General features: G+C 35.1%; 1 protein-coding gene across 7 annotated transcripts in view; it reads left to right on the top strand.

The window, feature by feature from the left end:
• LOC660275 (CUGBP Elav-like family member 1) overlaps positions 1–19756 on the top strand; it is a 202027-nt gene that overhangs the window by 97049 nt on the left and 85222 nt on the right. For 2 of the 7 annotated variants that reach the window (XR_010333224.1, XR_010333223.1), the window contains exon 1: positions 18285–18898. The exons of 3 other annotated variants lie outside the window; for them this stretch is intronic. Coding sequence is in view for 2 of the 4 variants with exons in the window: in XM_064355137.1 (XP_064211207.1) it covers positions 18756–18898 (143 nt within the window). In the remaining 2 variants the exon portion in view is untranslated. Of the gene's footprint in view, positions 1–18209; positions 18899–19756 lie in introns of those variants that run through there. 2 more of the 7 variants (XM_064355137.1, XM_015983283.2) reach the window with 2 other exon arrangements.

Here is a 19756-nt window from a genome sequence, read left to right as displayed (position 1 = left end):
GCGCAAAATAGTAGTTACGACCGACCCTTCGTCGCAAATTTGGGCACTTGTGAGATAAAATGCAAATTGACGACTTCACGGCTCTGATTAGCCCAGCTCGGGGCTGATATGGAAAAGTTAAGAATAAAAACAATTATCCGACACAACAATAATGATTGGTGGAGTATGATTAAGCATTTCGCATTATTGCGTTGAATTAAATTCGCGAAAGCTTGAAAAGAAAAATGATTGTGTCTCATTTAGATTTAGAAGCTTCATTTAATAAAAGCGAAGCTCATTTTTGACGTCTAGAAAGGAATATTTTTTGTAATCAACTGAAAATATGAAAGGCTTCCTCAGTAAGGGTATTGAAGAAGAATGTTGAAATGATTTTGTTATTGACTTCTTGTCTGTCGGCATCAAAGCAAAAATCAGAAAATGTGAAGTCTAGGAGAATTTTATTCGGTTATAAGGAAACTTGTCTAACGTCGGGAAATTTAAAAGTGCATATAGGCGTGCTTGTGCACATTATAGTTAGTTTTTACTAATGAAAAATTAAATAAGCAGTAACTTTTAGGGTCGGTTCATAAAATTTTGTTCGTTGTTAATTGCATTTAATTGCGGATTAAATTAATGACGCTTCTGTAAACCGGTCCTTAGCCTTATAGCGTTGGCCTTTCTAGGTGGCATTTTTGACTGGACAGACTGGCGACTGAAAACCACAATATTTCAGAATTCTATATAAAAAATGTTAAAAAAAAAACATTTTAAAACATATTCAAATTTAAATTGAAATTTTTAAGTTCAGTGCCAATCTTTGTTTCATTTAACAAGTTAATGAAGTTTTGATAAAATCTAGACTTTTATGGTTGCACTTTTTTCAGGTTTTCAGGTCGAATTCTTGCGGTTTTCAATTTAAGTTTCTTTCTAATTATTTAATTATTTTAATTGTGATTAACTGAAATACAAGTCGAATAATAACATCAAAATAAATTAAAAAACTGAAATAAAAAAATCAGTAAAATGGAAACGATACTTAAATTATAAAAAAAATCAAAAACACAAAATTTTGAGACGTGTTTTGTCAAGATGTTACACACGTTTGAGTTCAAAACGGACAAAATTGACTTTTTATGTCAAATGCTTGTTTATAAAGAAAAAACAAATGACTTGTTTCTCTTCTTTAGACCAGATTTCTTGTACGATTAAACTTCAGTTAGATTTTATTTTTCTGTTAGTTTCTAAAATAGTGCTTATCTGATTGGCGCTGCTGTGTTTTAACTGGAGTTTAAATTTATCTTTCCGTTAAATATGAATCTAGAAACTGAGCCTTCGACAAAAATGAATGCAAATTAAACCAAAATACTTTTATTGCATGAAATATTAATAGTCTAGTATTCGAAACCATTTTGAAATTAGCTAGCGATGATCAACCAATACACTCGCTTTGAAATTTTTTGTTTATGCATTATCTTTGCCTTTTTATTGGTCGAACGCATGGAAAGGCCGTGACTCAGATTGGCTTTCGGGCTGGCTCCTCCCAATTAAATTCAAGTAATTTAAACAAAACAATAAATAAAACAAAAATATTTGGCAATTTTATCTTTACTGAATCGTTGTCTTGGATGCCTTCTTTAAACGAGATTTGTTTCAATAATGATTAATAAAAATAGACAAATTTAATGCAATTAATTCAGCAGAAAATAATTTCATCAACGGGCCAAAAAGTTATAAGAAATTAATAATACGAGAGCGGAAACACAAGCTTAAGTTCCAGGACTGTCGTTATGCAACGAGCGTATACGAGTTGCATACTTAGACACTCGAGAATTTTAAGGGTTTTTGCATGAGTGTGATTCCAATTTTTTGTTGTTGAAACATTTTATTTTAAAACACGTTGCTATAGAAAGCGTGTTTTAAAGTAGTGAAAACGCGGTGCTATGAGGATTCAGATATTAAAAAAAAGGGCTTAAAATGCTACCAATAAACAAAGATGCTTTTTTTTTCGGTTTAATAAACAGCACAAATAAATACCATGCGAACATATTAATTTACAAATAAGGTAAACTTTATTAGTTTTTTAACTTGAATGAAAACAACGCTGATAATTATAAGTAATCGAGCTGAAGAGCCAAATAATAAAGTTTCAAAAGGTAACATTTATTTAGAATACATTTTTTTCCTTTAGTTTGCACTAATTTTTCAATTACAAAGCTAAAAAACCGCCTATTAATAATGATAATAATAATAATAATAATAATAATAATAATAATAATAATAATAATAATAATAATAATAATAATAATAATAATAATAATAATAATAATAATAATAATAATAATAATAATAATAATAATAATAATAATAATAATAATAATAATAATAATAATAATAATAATAATAATAATAATAATAATAATAATAATAATAATAATAATAATAATAATAATAATAATAATAATAATAATAATAATAATAATAATAATAATAATAATAATAATAATAATAATAATAATAATAATAATAATAATAATAATAATAATAATAACAAAAATAAAAGCCTTTACTAGAGAAAAAATGTGGGAAGGCGAAGTCTAGCTTATACGGTTGATGCAAAATAAATTTTAATGACAGATAATTTTTACGAAATAATGTTTTTGCTTTAAGGAACAATCAAGAAGTGTTGAAAAATGTTTTTAATGTTTTCTTTAATGTTTAAATTCAAAAATGTGTTTGAAAACTTAAAAAATGTAAAAATGACTCTTCTTTCAACAAAATTTTGTAATTTTCCAGCCTATTTTTGATGAAAATTTGCTCCAAAAAAAATTTAAATCCAGTGAAACACGCAAAGTGGCATCAGTTTTATTTTAATTTTCTAATTTTGAGGCGTTGTTTTGTCAAATTTGACTTATCTTTGGGATTTTAGAAGTTTTTTGATCAAATCTCGTAAAATGCATCTATCTAAGAATGGTTTACAGTTTAAGTAATTGTGGAAAACTCCATAGATCTCAACCCCCAAATTTGAAAAAATAATAATTAAAAACGTGAGCACCTAAATTTTGGAGAAAATGGCCGTATCATAGTTATCGGTCTTATAATTTATTAGCTTAGGTAAAACAGCTAAAATATTGATATAAAATTTGCAAAACTTCTTTACTAGTTTAAGAGACGTCAAGTGGGTGGACTCATTTCTTTTCTAAATATGACTAAGCTTTAGAAGATTAAGTGGGTCTTTAAAACAAAATTGCCGCACTGTCATTCAGCATTGTTTAATAAAATTTACGCCGTGTAATAAATTTTTGTAGTAAAAATATTCTTTCATCTAATTTTATATTGACCGTTAATTTTTATAATTCATTTAAAATTCTTGGCCAATTGGTGGCAATAAATGGCGTGAAAGCAAAATTCGCGAATCGTTCACTCCCTCATTATCTGCAATTATGCATCGTCCTTCCAAAAATAGCATCCGGCGTTAAGAAATAACGAATGCTGAGAAAATAGCACCGAATCGAGAAGGATAATTGCAGTCGCCGACTACAAGCCAAATAAACAATTCAGGAACCATTAGTCGGCTGTTTATCGGAAGAGCGTCGTAGCCGTCGTTTTTTAAATAACTCGTCGCCTCGACGCTGGCGGAATTCCGTAGGACCCGCTGGCGGATAATTGAATTTGTTTAACCGGGAAGGCGGCCAGCAGCCAGCTAGCACGTACTTAATATAAACGGACCCCTCCTCCTGTTTGCTCAGCAACTTACCGTCGTCATTATTTAAGTTTGAGGACGGTGGCGTGCACGTAACGCCCGCACTTTACCCCATTAAATATGTGATAATTAAGGTAGTTAGTCGATGACGAAGAGCCCAGACACGGGAATTATCTCGGACCGCGCACGCAAAACCGTCGGATTTTTTCGACCCGACTCCTGGTGCGAGACACCACGACTATTTGTCTGGCTTTATTGCTCGTGCAGCTTCCGGTGGCGCTTCCTTGCGAAGGGTTGGATACAAGTCCTCGAAATAAAATTTTAATCAATGCAGTTTTTAACCTTCTGGGGGTAGAAATTGGATAAGTTTGTGGCGTTTGATAGGGAAGATGGTCCGACGTCCCTTGGCGTGTCCTTTAGTCTAACGAGTCCTCAACCCTTACGAATCTGTAAAGGGCGAAGGCGAATCATGGATAGGCTGTTAAAAGGGAATTCGAAAATTATTGGCTGGTTCCTGTTCGTGTTGCGGAAGGCCATTACTTATGAACTTATTGTGCTTTGTCTCTTGCTCTCTGGTCTTTGTTCTTGTTAGACCGAGTAATTAGCAAGTATTACACTGTTGTACACAGTCGAACTATGTTTGCTTTATTATGTGCTGTTTGTTTGACAATTAAATAAAAAACACACACGAGGCAATAAATCGAAGCTCGTTAGGAAATTTTCAACATCAATCATATCCAGGGTGTCAGAATTGTTTATTTGGAGTCAATGTTTGTTTACGGTTTCACAATTCACTACGTTAAACCCAAACACGGGGCCAATCTTTATTTCCTTATTACTATTTATTTCGAATTATTGCTGCTATTCCCTTACTTCAGTTACAATGTTATTGCTCCATTACTGTAAAAATTACAGCTGTTATTTAAATCCGATTCCGTAAATTCTGTTACCTACTGTTAACTTTTTTACAGAAACATATTTTGCTAAATAACAGCGGCAAAAATCTCGCCATAAACTAACAGTGATATTGTCAGATCGTGAATTTTTGCGATGTTTTACCAAATTAACAAGAAATTGTGTTAAAATTGTAATAAGTAGATAAAATTAAAAGCCTAGAATTACGCATAATTTAAATTACCTTAAAATTTAAAAGAAAAAGAAGAAGAGAAATGATAAAACCGATCTTAGAAAAAAATCAACTGATATACAGGATGTTTCATCTAAGCCCCACACTAAAAGTATTGAAAGTTCTATTAAAGATATTTATCTGAAAGTTGGTACTCAGTCATAATCCGTTAAGTTCTAAGCAACGAAAATATTTTCAAGATGGCAGCACTTCCGGTGATACCGGAAGTCGCTATGAACTCTCTTATTTTAAATGGAAAGCTGTTTTTCACTACGTTTTTAGATCAGTTGAGTTATTCTAAAATCGTTTTTATCAGCTTTCCCTATACCTAAGTTTAACCGATTTTGAGTTATTTACGATTTTTTGAATTTTTTTGGATTTGCACCTATCACTTAAAAAATCGGTAACTCGCTTAGTTTTAGAGATTTCGAAATCATATTTAGAGAATAAAATAAGAAGGCCTATGTCTATTCTTCAGTGCGTTCAAAATTGAAAATGAAGTTAATAAACCCAAACATTTTAAGGTTAATTTTGGAAAATTTCAAGTAGCCATACCTTAATTTTTTCAAATGTCCTAATTTTTATTTTAGTAGATGGAAGAAAATTTTTTTCTGCATCTACCTGTATTAGCATTCCCTATACCTATCTGTGATAATTTTCTAGTTATGTTAAATGTTAAATTTTTTACTAACCACAGTTATTTGTGCATAGTTTGTCATAAAAAATTTTCTGATTAAACTTAAACGATACACTTTGTTCAAAATTGTACTAAAAACAAAGTAAATTCATTGAACGTTGGTTTGAACCTTAATTTCGCACATTTTTTCATTCGTTTTCATGGCAAAAGTAAAACTTTTAGCATTTCATTTGAAAAAAACGAGTTATGGGTGCTTAAAGTTGTGCAAATTTAACTTTAAAAACTTGGAGTTTGTTATTTTTTTTAATTTGAAAACACCAAAGGAAATATCTAGGCCTCTTCTTTCAAATAAGCTAAAAAATATTTCCAAATTTGTAAAAATGGCAGAATTATAGATTTTTGAACTAGAAGGTGCAAATCCAAAAAAAAAAACCATAAATATTTCGTAAGCAGTTAAATTTAGGTATAGGGAGAGCTTGTAAAAACTACCTTAAAATAATTCTATTAATTCAAAAACGCATTAAAAAATATAGCTTTCCATTAATCCATTTAAAATAAGAAAGTTGATAGCGACTTCCGGTATAACCGAAGGTGCTGCCATCTTAAAAATATGTTCATTGAGCAGGAGCTAAAAGATTATGGTTGTTCACAAATTTTCAGATAACTATCATTATTAGAACTGCCAATGCATCTATGTGGGGTTTAGACGGAACATGCTGTACATTTATCCATAATTCTGCATTTAATTTGTGCCAATGAACACTACTTAAAAATCGCCACGAATGCGAAATTGGTATAATAAAATATGAAAAAAAGTTAAAAGCAGTTAAAAAGTGTAGTCTTTATTTTGATTTACATTATTCCGTGAAAATGAAACCAAGATTTTTAAATTTGTGTTATTTATTTCAAATTACATTTTTGTCTTTCAGTAATATTTTTTTTTCTTCCAAATTATGTTTCTCCCTTTTGGTAATGCGTACAACTTCTCTCCAGCACAAAATGAAATAATTTGGATTGAATTCAATTATTTAATCCGGCAAAAAAATTGTCACAAAATAAAAATTTTGATTTTTTTCCAATAGACAAGAAAATTCTTTGCCCTGATCTACACTCGTCTTTTGCATTCGTTTACTTTTCAGATTTTAGTGGACCTTTTTACTAAGCTCAGAAATGATGATTTTATAGAAGCTTCTTGACGTTTTCGAATAAAATATTTGAATTAAGTAGTAGGCCATACATCAAAATCGACTTCAATTATCCCGAACATTACATTTTCGAAACTGTTACCCTTATTTTAACAGAAGTACTTAGAGAATCGCAAATTAGACAGCTATGTTAAACGTAAAATAGAATAGAAATTGTTAAATACCACCATATGCTATTTTTTTTTTAATTTATACCCGTAGTACGGAAGAGGGAATGTTGCCAACGCAACCGAAGTTTGGAATTAAGTTATTCTTAAAAATCGCCCAACAATAAACAGAATACGACTTGTGGAAAGTTTTCAGACTAATTTGAAAAGTTTAGATTAATTTATTTGCAAATTTGCATTTTCTTATGGTTGTCGTAATGTATTGTTCCAGCAACCTGTTGAAACAGCGGGAATAAAAATCAGAGATGATTTTGGAATTATAGCGTAAAATATTAACGAGAACAGGAGGAAAATCTACTTTTTGTACCAAAAAGTGCGGTCAAACGCTCGCCTCATTGTAAAATTAGGTCTTCAAAACCGACATAAAAGTCTTCGAAAGACTTCTATTTATTTGTAAAAGCGTTTAAAAGCGAGCTAAACGGAACGATTCTTGGAGCGCATTTGCAAGAAAATAATTCGGTTTAAAGGGAGAAGTTTTTTCCTATTCTTAACCTGATTCCTGTAATTGAATGAGAGAAGCTGCGGCTGAAACTCCATTTTCTAATACGAAATTAGAGCCGAATTGTCAATAAAAAACAAAATTAACTCGCGAAACATCCCACCCTTTCTCGGAGATAAAACTGTATGTTTCGTCGTGTGACAGAAAAATCATTTTATGGGACTAGCATTTTTTCTTTTATTTTCAGCTAAGTAGACAGCTTTATGGTCACACCAACCACCTTTCCTTTTAGCGTGTCCATATTTCAGTAATAAAATAATCCTTAAACTTGAGCGAAATATTCGGTTAAAACATTCAGCACCTGAAAATGCGGGCACCACGTCTGATTTACGTCCTATTTATTTCAAAGTTCCTTCGACTCCGTGTTGTCTGTTGGAGGTAATGATTCCGGCGTAACCGCCCTCGGTCGTGCGGTCCTGCTGAGGGCCCCGGCGAGGGGCGAAAGGGACAGTCGGTCGATCGAAGGGCTGACAGGCCGGAGGGTTCGACGACGGAAACCCCTTGCGTGACACGACGGAACGTTAGTTACCTGCGCTTCGATATCGACTTTCGCGAAGCCCATAAAATTAGTAGAAAGTACGCGTCTTTTGTGAGCCACCAAACACACGTACAGGTGCGTGGCGGAGAGGCTTCGGTCGGGTAATTAACGTTTAATCTAAAGTCGGATGGTTTTTGTAAGGAGACGTCGGAAAAACAAATTGGAGGCTGGGGAAATTAATCGAAAAAAATTTGCATCCGGAAGGATTAAAGGGACGTATTTGCAGGAGTAATCAATCTCTGGGTTTAAACGAAGAGGTTTCAAAGAACCAGAATGAGCTTTTGGGCATAAACGTCGAAAAAATGTAAATACAGTTTAAATGTACACAAATACTGCAAATGCAAAACTCGGCAATTAACACAACATAATATGCTCAAAATAAACATTTTAACTGCTGCAAATATTTTGACTCTACACACAGTAAAGTTTTTCTTTGGTTTATACCAACCATAACTTTATTTATTTTACTTTTTGTTACTTTATAGTGTGTGGAAATTCCAAAAATAAAAACCCAGTAGTTTAATTGTATTTTTCGTTGACAGTTCATTAATTTCGATAATAATAAATTATTTTCTCTAAAAAGGGAGATATTAATAGACGTCATTAATACACTCTTTATTATTAAGTAACTGTTTTTGGGATTTTTACGTTTTGATGATACAATGTGTTCTTAAATGATTGTCATCTAGTTAACTTTGAAATTGGTTTATATGTAAAAAAATTTGTGTCGCTCTGCTCAATTGAATCCTCTGTCAATAAATGTCAAATATATCAGGTGAGAAATTCAATTTTTTTTTATTTCGTTAAAATTGTTACACCAAGCAAGAAAGCACTTTTAAAATCGAAGCTTATTTCTGAAGTGAAGACTTCTGATTTTACATGAAAAATTCACAGACGACTAGATGAGAATCCTTTAAAAACACATTGTATTAATTAGTTGCAATTACTTTTAACAATGGCGACCTTTTTGTTATAATTTGCATGTCATATTTTTCAATGGTAACTATGTTTTTGTAGCATAAGTGATTTTTACGTGAAATTTAAAATGTATGAAGTTGACAATATTCTCTTCTGATAGTCTTAAAGGAAAAGTTAATGGAAAATGTTGAACAATTGAAAAAATTGTCTCCCTCGAAGACAACCAAAAGATGAAAGTATATTATAAGGTCTCATCTTTGATTTGTAATTAATTTTTAATTTTATCACAAAAAAAGTTGACGGTCAACGAAAAAATATTGTAATAAACTCAACTATTAAAGACACTCATACGCTATCGCTCGTTCGTGCTTTAAACAGTTTCGTTTATTAATGGCCTTCATTAACAAACTAGTTTATTAAATAACGATTTTTACCTACAATCGTACGTAATAACGAATGCCCTAAAAATATCCACAATTATTTTAAATAGGGCTACAAAAAATTGAAAAGTAAATGTTTCAACACAAAAAGTGTAACAACTTAAAACTAATATAAATTGATCTAGAAATTGTCAGCTGCTCTCTTTCTGCCACTACGTGTTTCGACCACAAAATGATCAATTTGTGGTAAGAAATTAACTGAGAATTTAAACTCTCACACACCACTTTGTGGTCGAAACACATACTTTCGGTTCACTTTAATAAAAACCACTGTGGTGCAAATGACTAAACTGTTACCATAACAACTCATATAAAAGTTAATGCCGAAAGTACCCAATTTCCACCACAATGGTTTTTATGAATGGGAACCGAATGTAAGTATCCCGGCGCATCCACCATTTTTATGACGTACACAACTAAGTTTTTTCAAAATTAGCGTTTGGTTTTTTTTGGGTAAATAGTGTTTTGCTGCCAAGAGTACCCAGTTTCCACCACAATGGTTTTTATGAATGAAAACCGAATGTAAATATCCCGGCGCCTCCACCATTTTTATAACGTACAAAACAATATATATTTTTTAAAATTAGCGTTTCGTTTTTTTTTTTGGGTAAATAGTGTTTTGCTGCCAAGAGTACACAATTTCCACCACAATGGTTTTTATAAATGGAAACCGAATGTAAATATCCCGGCGCCTCCACCATTTTTATGACGTACACAACTAAGTTTTTTCAAAATTAGCGTTTGTTTTTTTTGGGTAAATAGTGTTTTGCTGCCAAGAGTACCCAATTTCCACCACAATGGTTTTTATGAATGGAAACCGAATGTAAATATCCCGGCGCCTCCACCATTTTTATGACGTACACAACTAAGTTTTTTCAAAATTAGCGTTTGGTTTTTTTGGGTAAATAGTGTTTTGCTGCCAAGAGTACCCAGTTTCCACCACAATGGTTTTTATGAATGGAAACCAAATGTAAATATCCCGGCGCCTCCACCATTTTTATAACGTACAAAACAATATATATTTTTTAAAATTAGCGTTTCGTTTTTTTTTTTGGGTAAATAGTGTTTTGCTGCCAAGAGTACACAATTTCCACCACAATGGTTTTTATAAATGGAAACCGAATGTAAATATCCCGGCGCCTCCACCATTTTTATGACGTACACAACTAAGTTTTTTCAAAATTAGCGTTTGTTTTTTTTGGGTAAATAGTGTTTTGCTGCCAAGAGTACCCAATTTCCACCACAATGGTTTTTATGAATGGAAACCGAATGTAAATATCCCGGCGCCTCCACCATTTTTATGACGTACACAACTAAGTTTTTTCAAAATTAGCGTTTGGTTTTTTTGGGTAAATAGTGTTTTGCTGCCAAGAGTACCCAGTTTCCACCACAATGGTTTTTATGAATGGAAACCAAATGTAAATATCCCGGCGCCTCCACCATTTTTATAACGTACAAAACAATATATATTTTTTTTAAATTAGCGTTTCGTTTTTTTTTAGGTAAATAGTGTTTTGCTTCTTTAATTTTCTTTTTTTAGTACTTATTCCATGAAATCATGCATATAATATCAAGACAAGAAAAAAATATTAAATTACTTGACTTAAAGTAAAAATCGGTTGTCCAAAAAGAAGTCAAATCAAAAACAAATTTTTTTTCTTGAATTCCAAGGCAAAGCAAGATATGAGTTTTTTGTATTTTTTATGTGTACCTATTTTTAATGCTTTGACTTTTGTTGTAACACGTATCGTTTTTTATTTTGTGTATTGAAAACAGTCTCGCGCAAACTGTTTATTATTGTACCAGATGTTGCCTAATAATAAGTACATACAGTTCTATAAATTTTAAAGTAATTCAATAAATACAGTTTCTTAGATTGGCTGTTTTTCCTGTATTCATTTAAGAAAGATGACTGGTGCTTATGCTCAGTACACATTTTTATTAATTTGAGAGCCTACTAATGGGTAGAAAAAGTAAAATTATAGGATTTTTTTACTACCTTCAACAAAGTAAAGCTCTTCGTTTATTCAATACTTGAAATGAACAAATATTGTGCTATTATTAATCTTCACAAATAAATTTATCTGACTCGACGTAAATGCATTTAGAGCATTTGCATCTAAAATAAGGACGCTGATTCGCTAGGAATGCATTTCGATTGACAGTGCCAGAACTCTCTCAGGAATAGCTATATCTTAATGCGTATATCCATAAAATAATTCCTAGAATATTATTCCAGGATTACAATATCGCCGTATTATTAATTTACATAGCATCAAAGTTTGCTTTTTTGTAGAAAAAGTATAAAGGAAAGGAATTTTTAATAGAAATATTTCACAATAAATTTTTATAAAATTCTATATATGCAGGGAATTGCTGCAACTACTACTCTATACTTTCAGTCTACATTATTAAACGAAAACACGACGGTAATCAATATCTGGCTGCAATAATAAACGCTGATTGAAAAATGTCAGTGTAATGATAAGGTTGAATGGATGTAGACAGAAAAAATGAAATATATCATGTGATACAAGTAACGCCCATTACACACGATGCAAGAATTACAATCTGTAATCAAAAATGACTGAGTAGTTTGTTTGTAACACTGCACCCGGAAATCGTAACAATTTTTTCAAATATCAGTAACTAGAAGTTTTGCGAACTCAACTCAGATCGTCATTCTTGGTCACTTTTACAATTTCGAGTGCAAATGTGAGAAAATAGTCAAAAAGCCAAAGCAATTTGTTTTATTTTTTCACGCTTACTGCGTACATACTTGTATGTTGCATGTTTCCGCAAAAGTGGTTATTACTTGTTAGTGCATCGTTGTGTAACACCAAGTTCCCTTAATTTTAGCTTCGTTGTTGGTCATGATTTTTATGCACTTGTAAAAACGCTTAATTTCATTGTTTGATGTTTTCTAAATGCTGCTCCCCGGAAAAATATTGGCTTCCAGCCGCGAAAACTTTCCTCAATTAGTTTACGGAGCATCATAGTCAATTTCTATCAATTTCCCGGCAATAATAAGTTATCGAAACCGCCCAGCACGAGTCCCGCCAGCCACCCGGCTCTTGTTTGCCGCAAAGTCGAGAAGCAATCTGGACTCAATTTCCGCAAACAACAAACAGTTATGGTTTATATTATGATAGATTAAAACCGTAGCAGATGCATTAGAAAGGGGCCGCGAACCCGAAGCTATCACGTTCCATCAATTTATCGCAACATTAACGAGGGTCGCGACACATCACGTGTCCGAAAAGTAAAAAAAAATCAAAATTCGTGCAGCGACAGTGATCAAGACGGACGGCCGCCGAAAAAATCTGTTCTTTTCCGGATCGTAACGTGCAATTTGTTAAGGTCGCTCGCGTGGATTTCCTCTTGTTGTCGACGGCAAAGACGCTTTAAAAGCATGACAAACGATATGATCGTATCGGACGTGTGTGTCTGTGGAGGCGGCACTTTCACGGAAAACATCCATTATTAATCCACTTGGACCGGCGAGATAATCGTCTAACTCGAACGATAACTGAAGAGGTCAGCAGGGGCGGCTGCTTTTTCCCACATCGAGATTATTTGCTTCGATTCCGAGTTTGTTGAACTTTCGTCAAAAGCTCCATAATTATCGAAGAAAATGTACATTTTTTCTACCGTTAAGCAAGACGAAATTGCGCCTAGTTTATTCATTGTGATGGCAGGTCGTAAAATTAATAATTACTGTATCAAAATTAATGAAAGTCATCTATTTGGGGACAAAGTTTATGGCGGAGAGCATGCATAAAAACCGACTTGGATTTCCATCAGGTCCGTTTATTAAAAGCTTTTATTTAACTTGCTTTGTTGGCTGTATGTCTGTTTCAATTTTTTGGAGCCAACTTTGAAAGGGTTCCCGTTGTCCCAATGAATTGAAATTTTGCATACTTACGTAATCTGGGTGACAATGCAATCCCATATGACTGAATAACCCCTAAAGAGGTTAAATGGGGTTATGTTTGCAAATAGGTTTTCGATGTGTACATACCGTAACTTATACGGTAACATACGGTACATACCGTAACTTATACGGTATGTTGGTCATTGGGAAATATATTAATACCTAATTATTTTCATTACGTTTCGTTACAAACAAATGTCGCTATTTTTTATAATTCATTTATCTTGGACGATAGAGTATAGACACAGAACAAAGGTTAGGATGTGCTTTTAATGCTAACAGCTGTTTTTTATCACATACCACTAAACAAGTTTGCACACATCAGCAAAATAATGGTGTTACAATAATACGGCAAAACTAAACCTCAGAGAAAAAGACGTTAAGAATAAGTAAAGACTAAATAGCAATATATAAAAAAATAAAAAAAAATGATTTTTTAGAGAAAAACTTTTATTTAAAAGATGCACTAAAAAGTAAAAATAATGTTTTTCTGTCAGAGGAGAATATTTTTGATTACAAATTAGGATTTTAAAATTTATAAAAGCTTTGGGAATGATCATAAAATAACAATAGGGCGTTACAGAATTACTAAAAATTGAGCAGTTTCCAAAACTGTTAGGTATACATTTTGAAATCCTGATTTTTAAACATTATTTTTTAGTTTTTAGTGCATCTTTTAAATAAAAGTTTTTTTCTAAAAAACATTTTTACATTTTTTATTGCGCTATGTAGCTCAAACTGCGGTAACCCTTTTTGAATTTTTTCAACTTTCTGAAATAATGAAATATGTAAAATATCCTGCGAAATCGCTCGTTAAAACATTCGAAATGATTTACGACCCCTCGCATACATTTTTCCACTTTTGCACGTCAGATTGACGAAATCTTCTCTGCGGCTATTTTCCGCGAAATGTGGAAACAATGATCGAAACGTGAATTATTTGGTAAATAGTGAAAGTTTTATTTGGCGACCTTTGCGTGTTTGCCGAGGAATCGGCCGGTGTTATTTATATGTCTATAAAAAGTCACGTGTTTTCAAGCTCCAGGGTGTCCGGTAGTGGCACCGGAGCTTTTATGAAGAGCGAAATTTGTAACGTTCCTTTTGTCTGACATCTACACCGCGCTTTCGTTTTTTATTTTTCTTGCGCGATAGCCTCGAGCTTTTCGCGGATAATCTCGTCTGAAATTAAAATGATTAAAAAATGCTTCGGTAGGGAGTATATTTTACGGCGAAAATTAATTAAATCCAGAGAATGAGCTTTTTTGCTAAATAATTAGCGTAAATATGGATATTGCCGTGTTTTCATAACTGAATCGATATGAGTTAGATCGCTCTCGTGTAATAATAACGCGGGTGCACCACGTAGCCGTTATCAGGAAGACAATTGGCGCAGGAAATCGAACTTCCTCCATAACAGTTTTAAAATTGTCTTTATCGGCGTACCTGCGCTATAAGTGGTTGTTAAACTGGGATTAAAACGACGGGTATATGTGACAATAAAACCTGAAAATAGTTAATGTGAAATTTTACGGCGCCTCGTAAAGCTTAGGTGGAAAAATCTCCGCCGAAATATGCTCCAATTTTTACCCCAACACGCACACGCTCTCTTTCGCAGAAAAATCCTCCGGTATAATTGCCTGCTAATGATTTACCAGCATTAGTGGGGTCGTCTGTGCCCCAGTATCGGTTGTTTTGCAACGTGAAAGGCATCCGACCGTACTAAATTAAATCGAAAGCTTAAAGAGGACGGGACAAGGACGCCGGGTCCGGGCGTCTTGCTCCCGGAGTTACGATGACGGATCAACTAACCGGAGCAGCCTGTTGCCAGGAACGAATATTAAAGAAATTCCGGGCCAGGTGAACCTGATAGTTCATCTATAAACCGCAGCGGATTCGAGCCTTTGATAACCGGAAATTTAAAAGCGGCTTTGTTAAGATAGTTTCCATTTTGGCGCAGAGGGAGATTAATATTTAGTTGTGCGTTTTTTGCCTGTCTTTTGCTTTTGCGTTGTGTCAAAGCGGTGGCAAACCTCAATCGAGAAAAGGTTGCAGGACGGGTACATTTTCCGGCGTTGTGGGTCGGCAATAAAAAAATCCAATACCGGATCAGCGTCGTGCTCCCTCGAGGATCGTCTTCTGGCGTACAACAAGTGCGGATCCATCACGGATATGTATCTCCGGTCCTGCTTACCCCGAGTCCAATTACAAACTTTTACCTATCGGTGGCGGCGCTCTAATCCCCTCGCAAACTAATCGAACGTCCGCTGGAATAAATCTCGACCGAAAACCATCCATCAGAATCAGGAAAAGGCAACGCGGAGGCGCGACGGCTCTGGCAACAGGCTGGATGGTAATAGAATGAACTGAGACTATCGGCTGACGAAAGATTTACTTGGACGAAAAAATCGGAAAGAAAAAACGGTCTTTGGTTTCGCCGGTGAATTCTATTGACTTGAAATAATTAGAAAATAGTGGCAAGATCGTTTGTAATGCCAGCGTAATAATAACAGCGATAGCATCAGCACTCATTTGCTAATTGTAAAATAATAATAGCTGACCCAATTCATATTTCACCAAGCAGCATTATGAATGGATAGCGAGCTGTGTTAAAATTTAAAACACATTTTTCCCAATTTTTTTTGTTCTGCATCAGCGAAATTTAATTATTTACATTTTTAGCAATTCTGTGCACCGATTTAAAAAGGATTTAAGATCGTTATTCCTGCACAAAGGCAGGAAAAAACCGGATCGGAATACCTAACGAGTAGAGTTGACAATAGAATTTAAAAGTCGAGCTTATGCATATGATTCCTGTTTCATCCGTGCAATCTTTTCCGAGGACTTTTCTTCATTTGCATAAAGATTATTTCATAAGGACTTCTGCAAAGTAATTAAAAACCTTGACAAAAGCTTTGAAACGAATTCGTGATTATCTCTATTGTCGCGCGATGCTTAAAGTTATTTCCATTGGCTTGGTCGCGGATGCGGATTTTATTTTTATATGTTTAGAAGAATGTTGTTTATTTTCAAGCGACGAAAAAGAGGGGCTATTTGCGGTTTGGCGCAGGGCCGGACCCTGCGGTCACTAGCATCCAAATCTCCTCAATGATTATTAAGCTTTTAGATTCGATATCTCCACAATCACCGAAACATTGGTGGCTAAGAAAGCTAAAGCCCAAAAGCCCAATCAAAATTGAAAACACATTTATAAGTGTTTTCAGCATATGCGTTCAATTTTAAGACGTAAGACTGAAATAAGTTGGCAACATAAATAATAGACAAAGTGTAGATGAAAACTAATCAATTTTTGTACCTCTCAGTGTTACCTGAAATTTTGTGAGAATCGCAAAAAAGGAGAATTATATGTAACAGGTTGAGTCAATGCACTTTGTTCTTTATTGAGCTTGAATTATAAATTAGTACCTAACTGTAATAATAAATAATTCTCACTTTGGTTCTTTAAATAGATATAACTCCCCATAATTCGATACGTCGATGTTTTCTTCCACTCTCAATGTATCTTTTAAAATGGTGTAGGTATGGATTACCGTATTTAATTTTTAGCCTTTCAGCCAATAATCATATAGGTATAGAGTGTTTACGATCTTGGAGACACAAATTTAAAAAAGTTGTTCTACACAGTATACAAAAATCAATACGTTATAACAAAAAATTGTTCATTTTACATAATTCTTTGGCTTCTGCTCAACTACAACAAGGACCTAGTGCTTCATCGTAGGTCCTAATCATGACAACAAATTCTATTTTAATATTAAATTTGTGGTTCATTGTCATAAAGCTGAAAAAGTCCACAAAACAGAAAAAAACTTGTCCAAAAAAAAATGCCATAGAATTGATCAAACAGATCTGAGGTTTTCGAATTTAAATTTTGGTAAATGATGACAGTGTCCAAAGTAACTAACGTTTTTCATTGTTGTGGTTACGATATTCTTATATTCTTATCAACCTTTAGAGGTGGTTCCATATCCATATAATTTGTTCATTTATTCTTTTTTATCCTATGTATCTTCTCATAATTTTTTAAAGACATTTTTAGTAGTAGACACATGTTTAATGCCACAATTAATTTTTGACAATGTCAGTTCGTCACCAATAAGCTCTACCAATGTTTCGGAGTTAAATAACATTCTTAATACATAGTAACAATTCTATAAGTTTTTTTCGCAGTTACTCTGTTCTTACACCTGATAACAGGTGGATTTTAAAAACCACGAGGCTATAAATACATGTATAAAATTTATAAATGTATTCAGAAGAACTAACCTTTTTATGAGAACTTGATATCTTTGAAGTGCTCCAGGAATCGACAATTCTGTAGGTCTTTTCTTGGCTACGCTTCGATTAGAAATTGCAACTCGTGAAGAAAAACTATACTTTTCCTTCGTTATGAAGTTATAAATTATAATACAAACAAAATTTAAGTTTTCAGCGGCTTTATTATTACAACAAAATAATGTAAAACAACAAAGTTGGCAGAAGTAGCTTTCGGAGTATGCCCAAGAGTATGTATTTTCTAGAGGGTGTTTAAAAAATGTTGCCAAATTTTGGTGGATTATACTCATACAGCTCAGTCATTTTAGCGAGAGAGGCGTAAAACAATATTTAACACTTGAAAACAGATGGATATAAATACCGATATACAGTTATTTTAATATAATGTGAAGGTCTTCTGCACTCTGGAATGACCGACAATGTGTGATAACCTGATAACATTAACCATGGATCACTTGGATCTAAGATAACTTGACTTCCGCTCAATAATTATTTTTTAAGGTGTGAACAGTTCATAGTGGATCAGATTAATTTATCAACCTGGGGAAAGTAACGATCCTGACCAGGTATCTAACAGGGGTATCGTCCAGCTCTAGTAAATAGCCGCAGATGTGTTGTTTGTCGGCGTTGAAGAAAAAGCGCGTCTATTTGCGGTTTGGCGGCGGTTTCCCTCATCGAGTGTATTTCCGTTGGCGGTCCGCGTCCGTGCCGTTAATTGCTGCGTATCGTATCAATCGGGAATCCTTCGGCGCGTCTCCAGACGGCGGTGGTCGTGTCGATGCATCGGCTATCTGGCGTCGTCGTCGTCGTTGGCGGCGCTTGCGCCGGTGCACCTCGTCCGCCGACCAGGAGCGGCGTCAGTGCAGTGCGGAGCGTCTCGACGAGCGGTACGTGCACGCTCGGCGGCGCCGAGCAGAGCGCGACGGGCGCGGGACCGGCCACCACCAGGTGCTCGCCTCTCATCCACCAACTGCCACCGCTGTGCTTTTGTCTTGCATATCAACCGTGTGCTTGTCCGTCCCGTTCTGTTCGGCGCGCCGTGCGTCGGCGGCGGCCCCGCCGCCCCCGAGCACGTGCCCCGGCTTCAGCGAATAACCGTGTGCTTTTCCAGGCCCCTTGTAGTTTGCGTAGTGTGCCGTCCGTCCGTCCTCCTGTGCACCATGACGCGGTGTTCCGCCCCGGCGCCGCCGCCGCCAGCGTGACCAGGCGGCCCGACGCGCCTCGGATCTGACGCGAGTAGGGACCGATAACAGGTGCGTTATCTTATCTCGACACGTACAGGTGAGATTGGCCAGTTTCGTGGCTGAGTCTCACCGACTATGTTGCACTCGCTGGACGCGCTAGCAGGCAAGTTGTCCCCGGGAGCGCCGCCCGCGCAGAACGGCCCCCAGGCCTCCGTGCTGGACACCAACGCCAACAGAGTGCATCCCTACATGAAGCAGAGTCCCAACGCCAACGCCACGTAAGTCGCCACTAGCTCCTGGCCCGCTTCTTCCTCCGTCCTCACCATTGCCCCACGAGGCATTCGTCTTCGCTGCCAGACGATCCTATATTTAGATTCGATGGACGTGCGTGACATCCCAGCAATTTACACCATCCAATTCCAAATTCTGCACGAGACATCGCCAGGATTCTATCGCGACCAAGAAACTGCCAACCTTCACTCATTTGCACAATTAAACTACACCGGAGCCAACTCCAAGCATTCCGCTCATTGTCCACTTTAAATAAACCACACATACTATATAAACACCAACGAAAAACACCTTATCTAGACCAAAGATTACCCAATGGTCGCGCTTAACTAGGATGCTTAACAAGCTAAACATACTAAAAGTATTTGAAGCCCAAAATCACGGCATTCTGTATTTCTGACGCACTTTGCACACACTGATAACGCTGATATGGAACGCTCGCCATTAATCAATCCTTGCGCAAATTTGCCACGTTTTGAAAGCATCATGTTGAATCCCCGGTCCCTTGAGGTGGTATCTGGTGGCAGCGCGCGGGCATAATGTTGTTAACAATCCCTCCTTTGCCTATTCTTCCATTCACGAGTTTCGCACCATGGCTTAAATTGATTTTCGGTAAAATATTTTCCTCTTGAAGACATTAAGTTCGCGGATGAATATAACCACTTTAATGCCATTCACTATCGGCGAAAGTTTCGCTGTGCGAATCTGGCAAAAGTAAACAGAAGTTGTCCAAGCGCACTTTAAAATTTATTTTGACGCATCCCTTAATTCGCGCCGACCTCCTTTTATAAATCACATTACGATCAATATTTGCAAAGTTGCGTGTGCGACCCGATGGCAGTTTT

Source organism: Tribolium castaneum, chromosome 2, assembly GCF_031307605.1.
Source record: "Tribolium castaneum strain GA2 chromosome 2, icTriCast1.1, whole genome shotgun sequence".
Lineage (NCBI taxonomy): Eukaryota > Metazoa > Arthropoda > Insecta > Coleoptera > Tenebrionidae > Tribolium > Tribolium castaneum.
The sequence above is the reverse complement of the archived record's forward strand: the minus strand, read 5'-3'. Positions and strand labels throughout refer to the sequence as shown.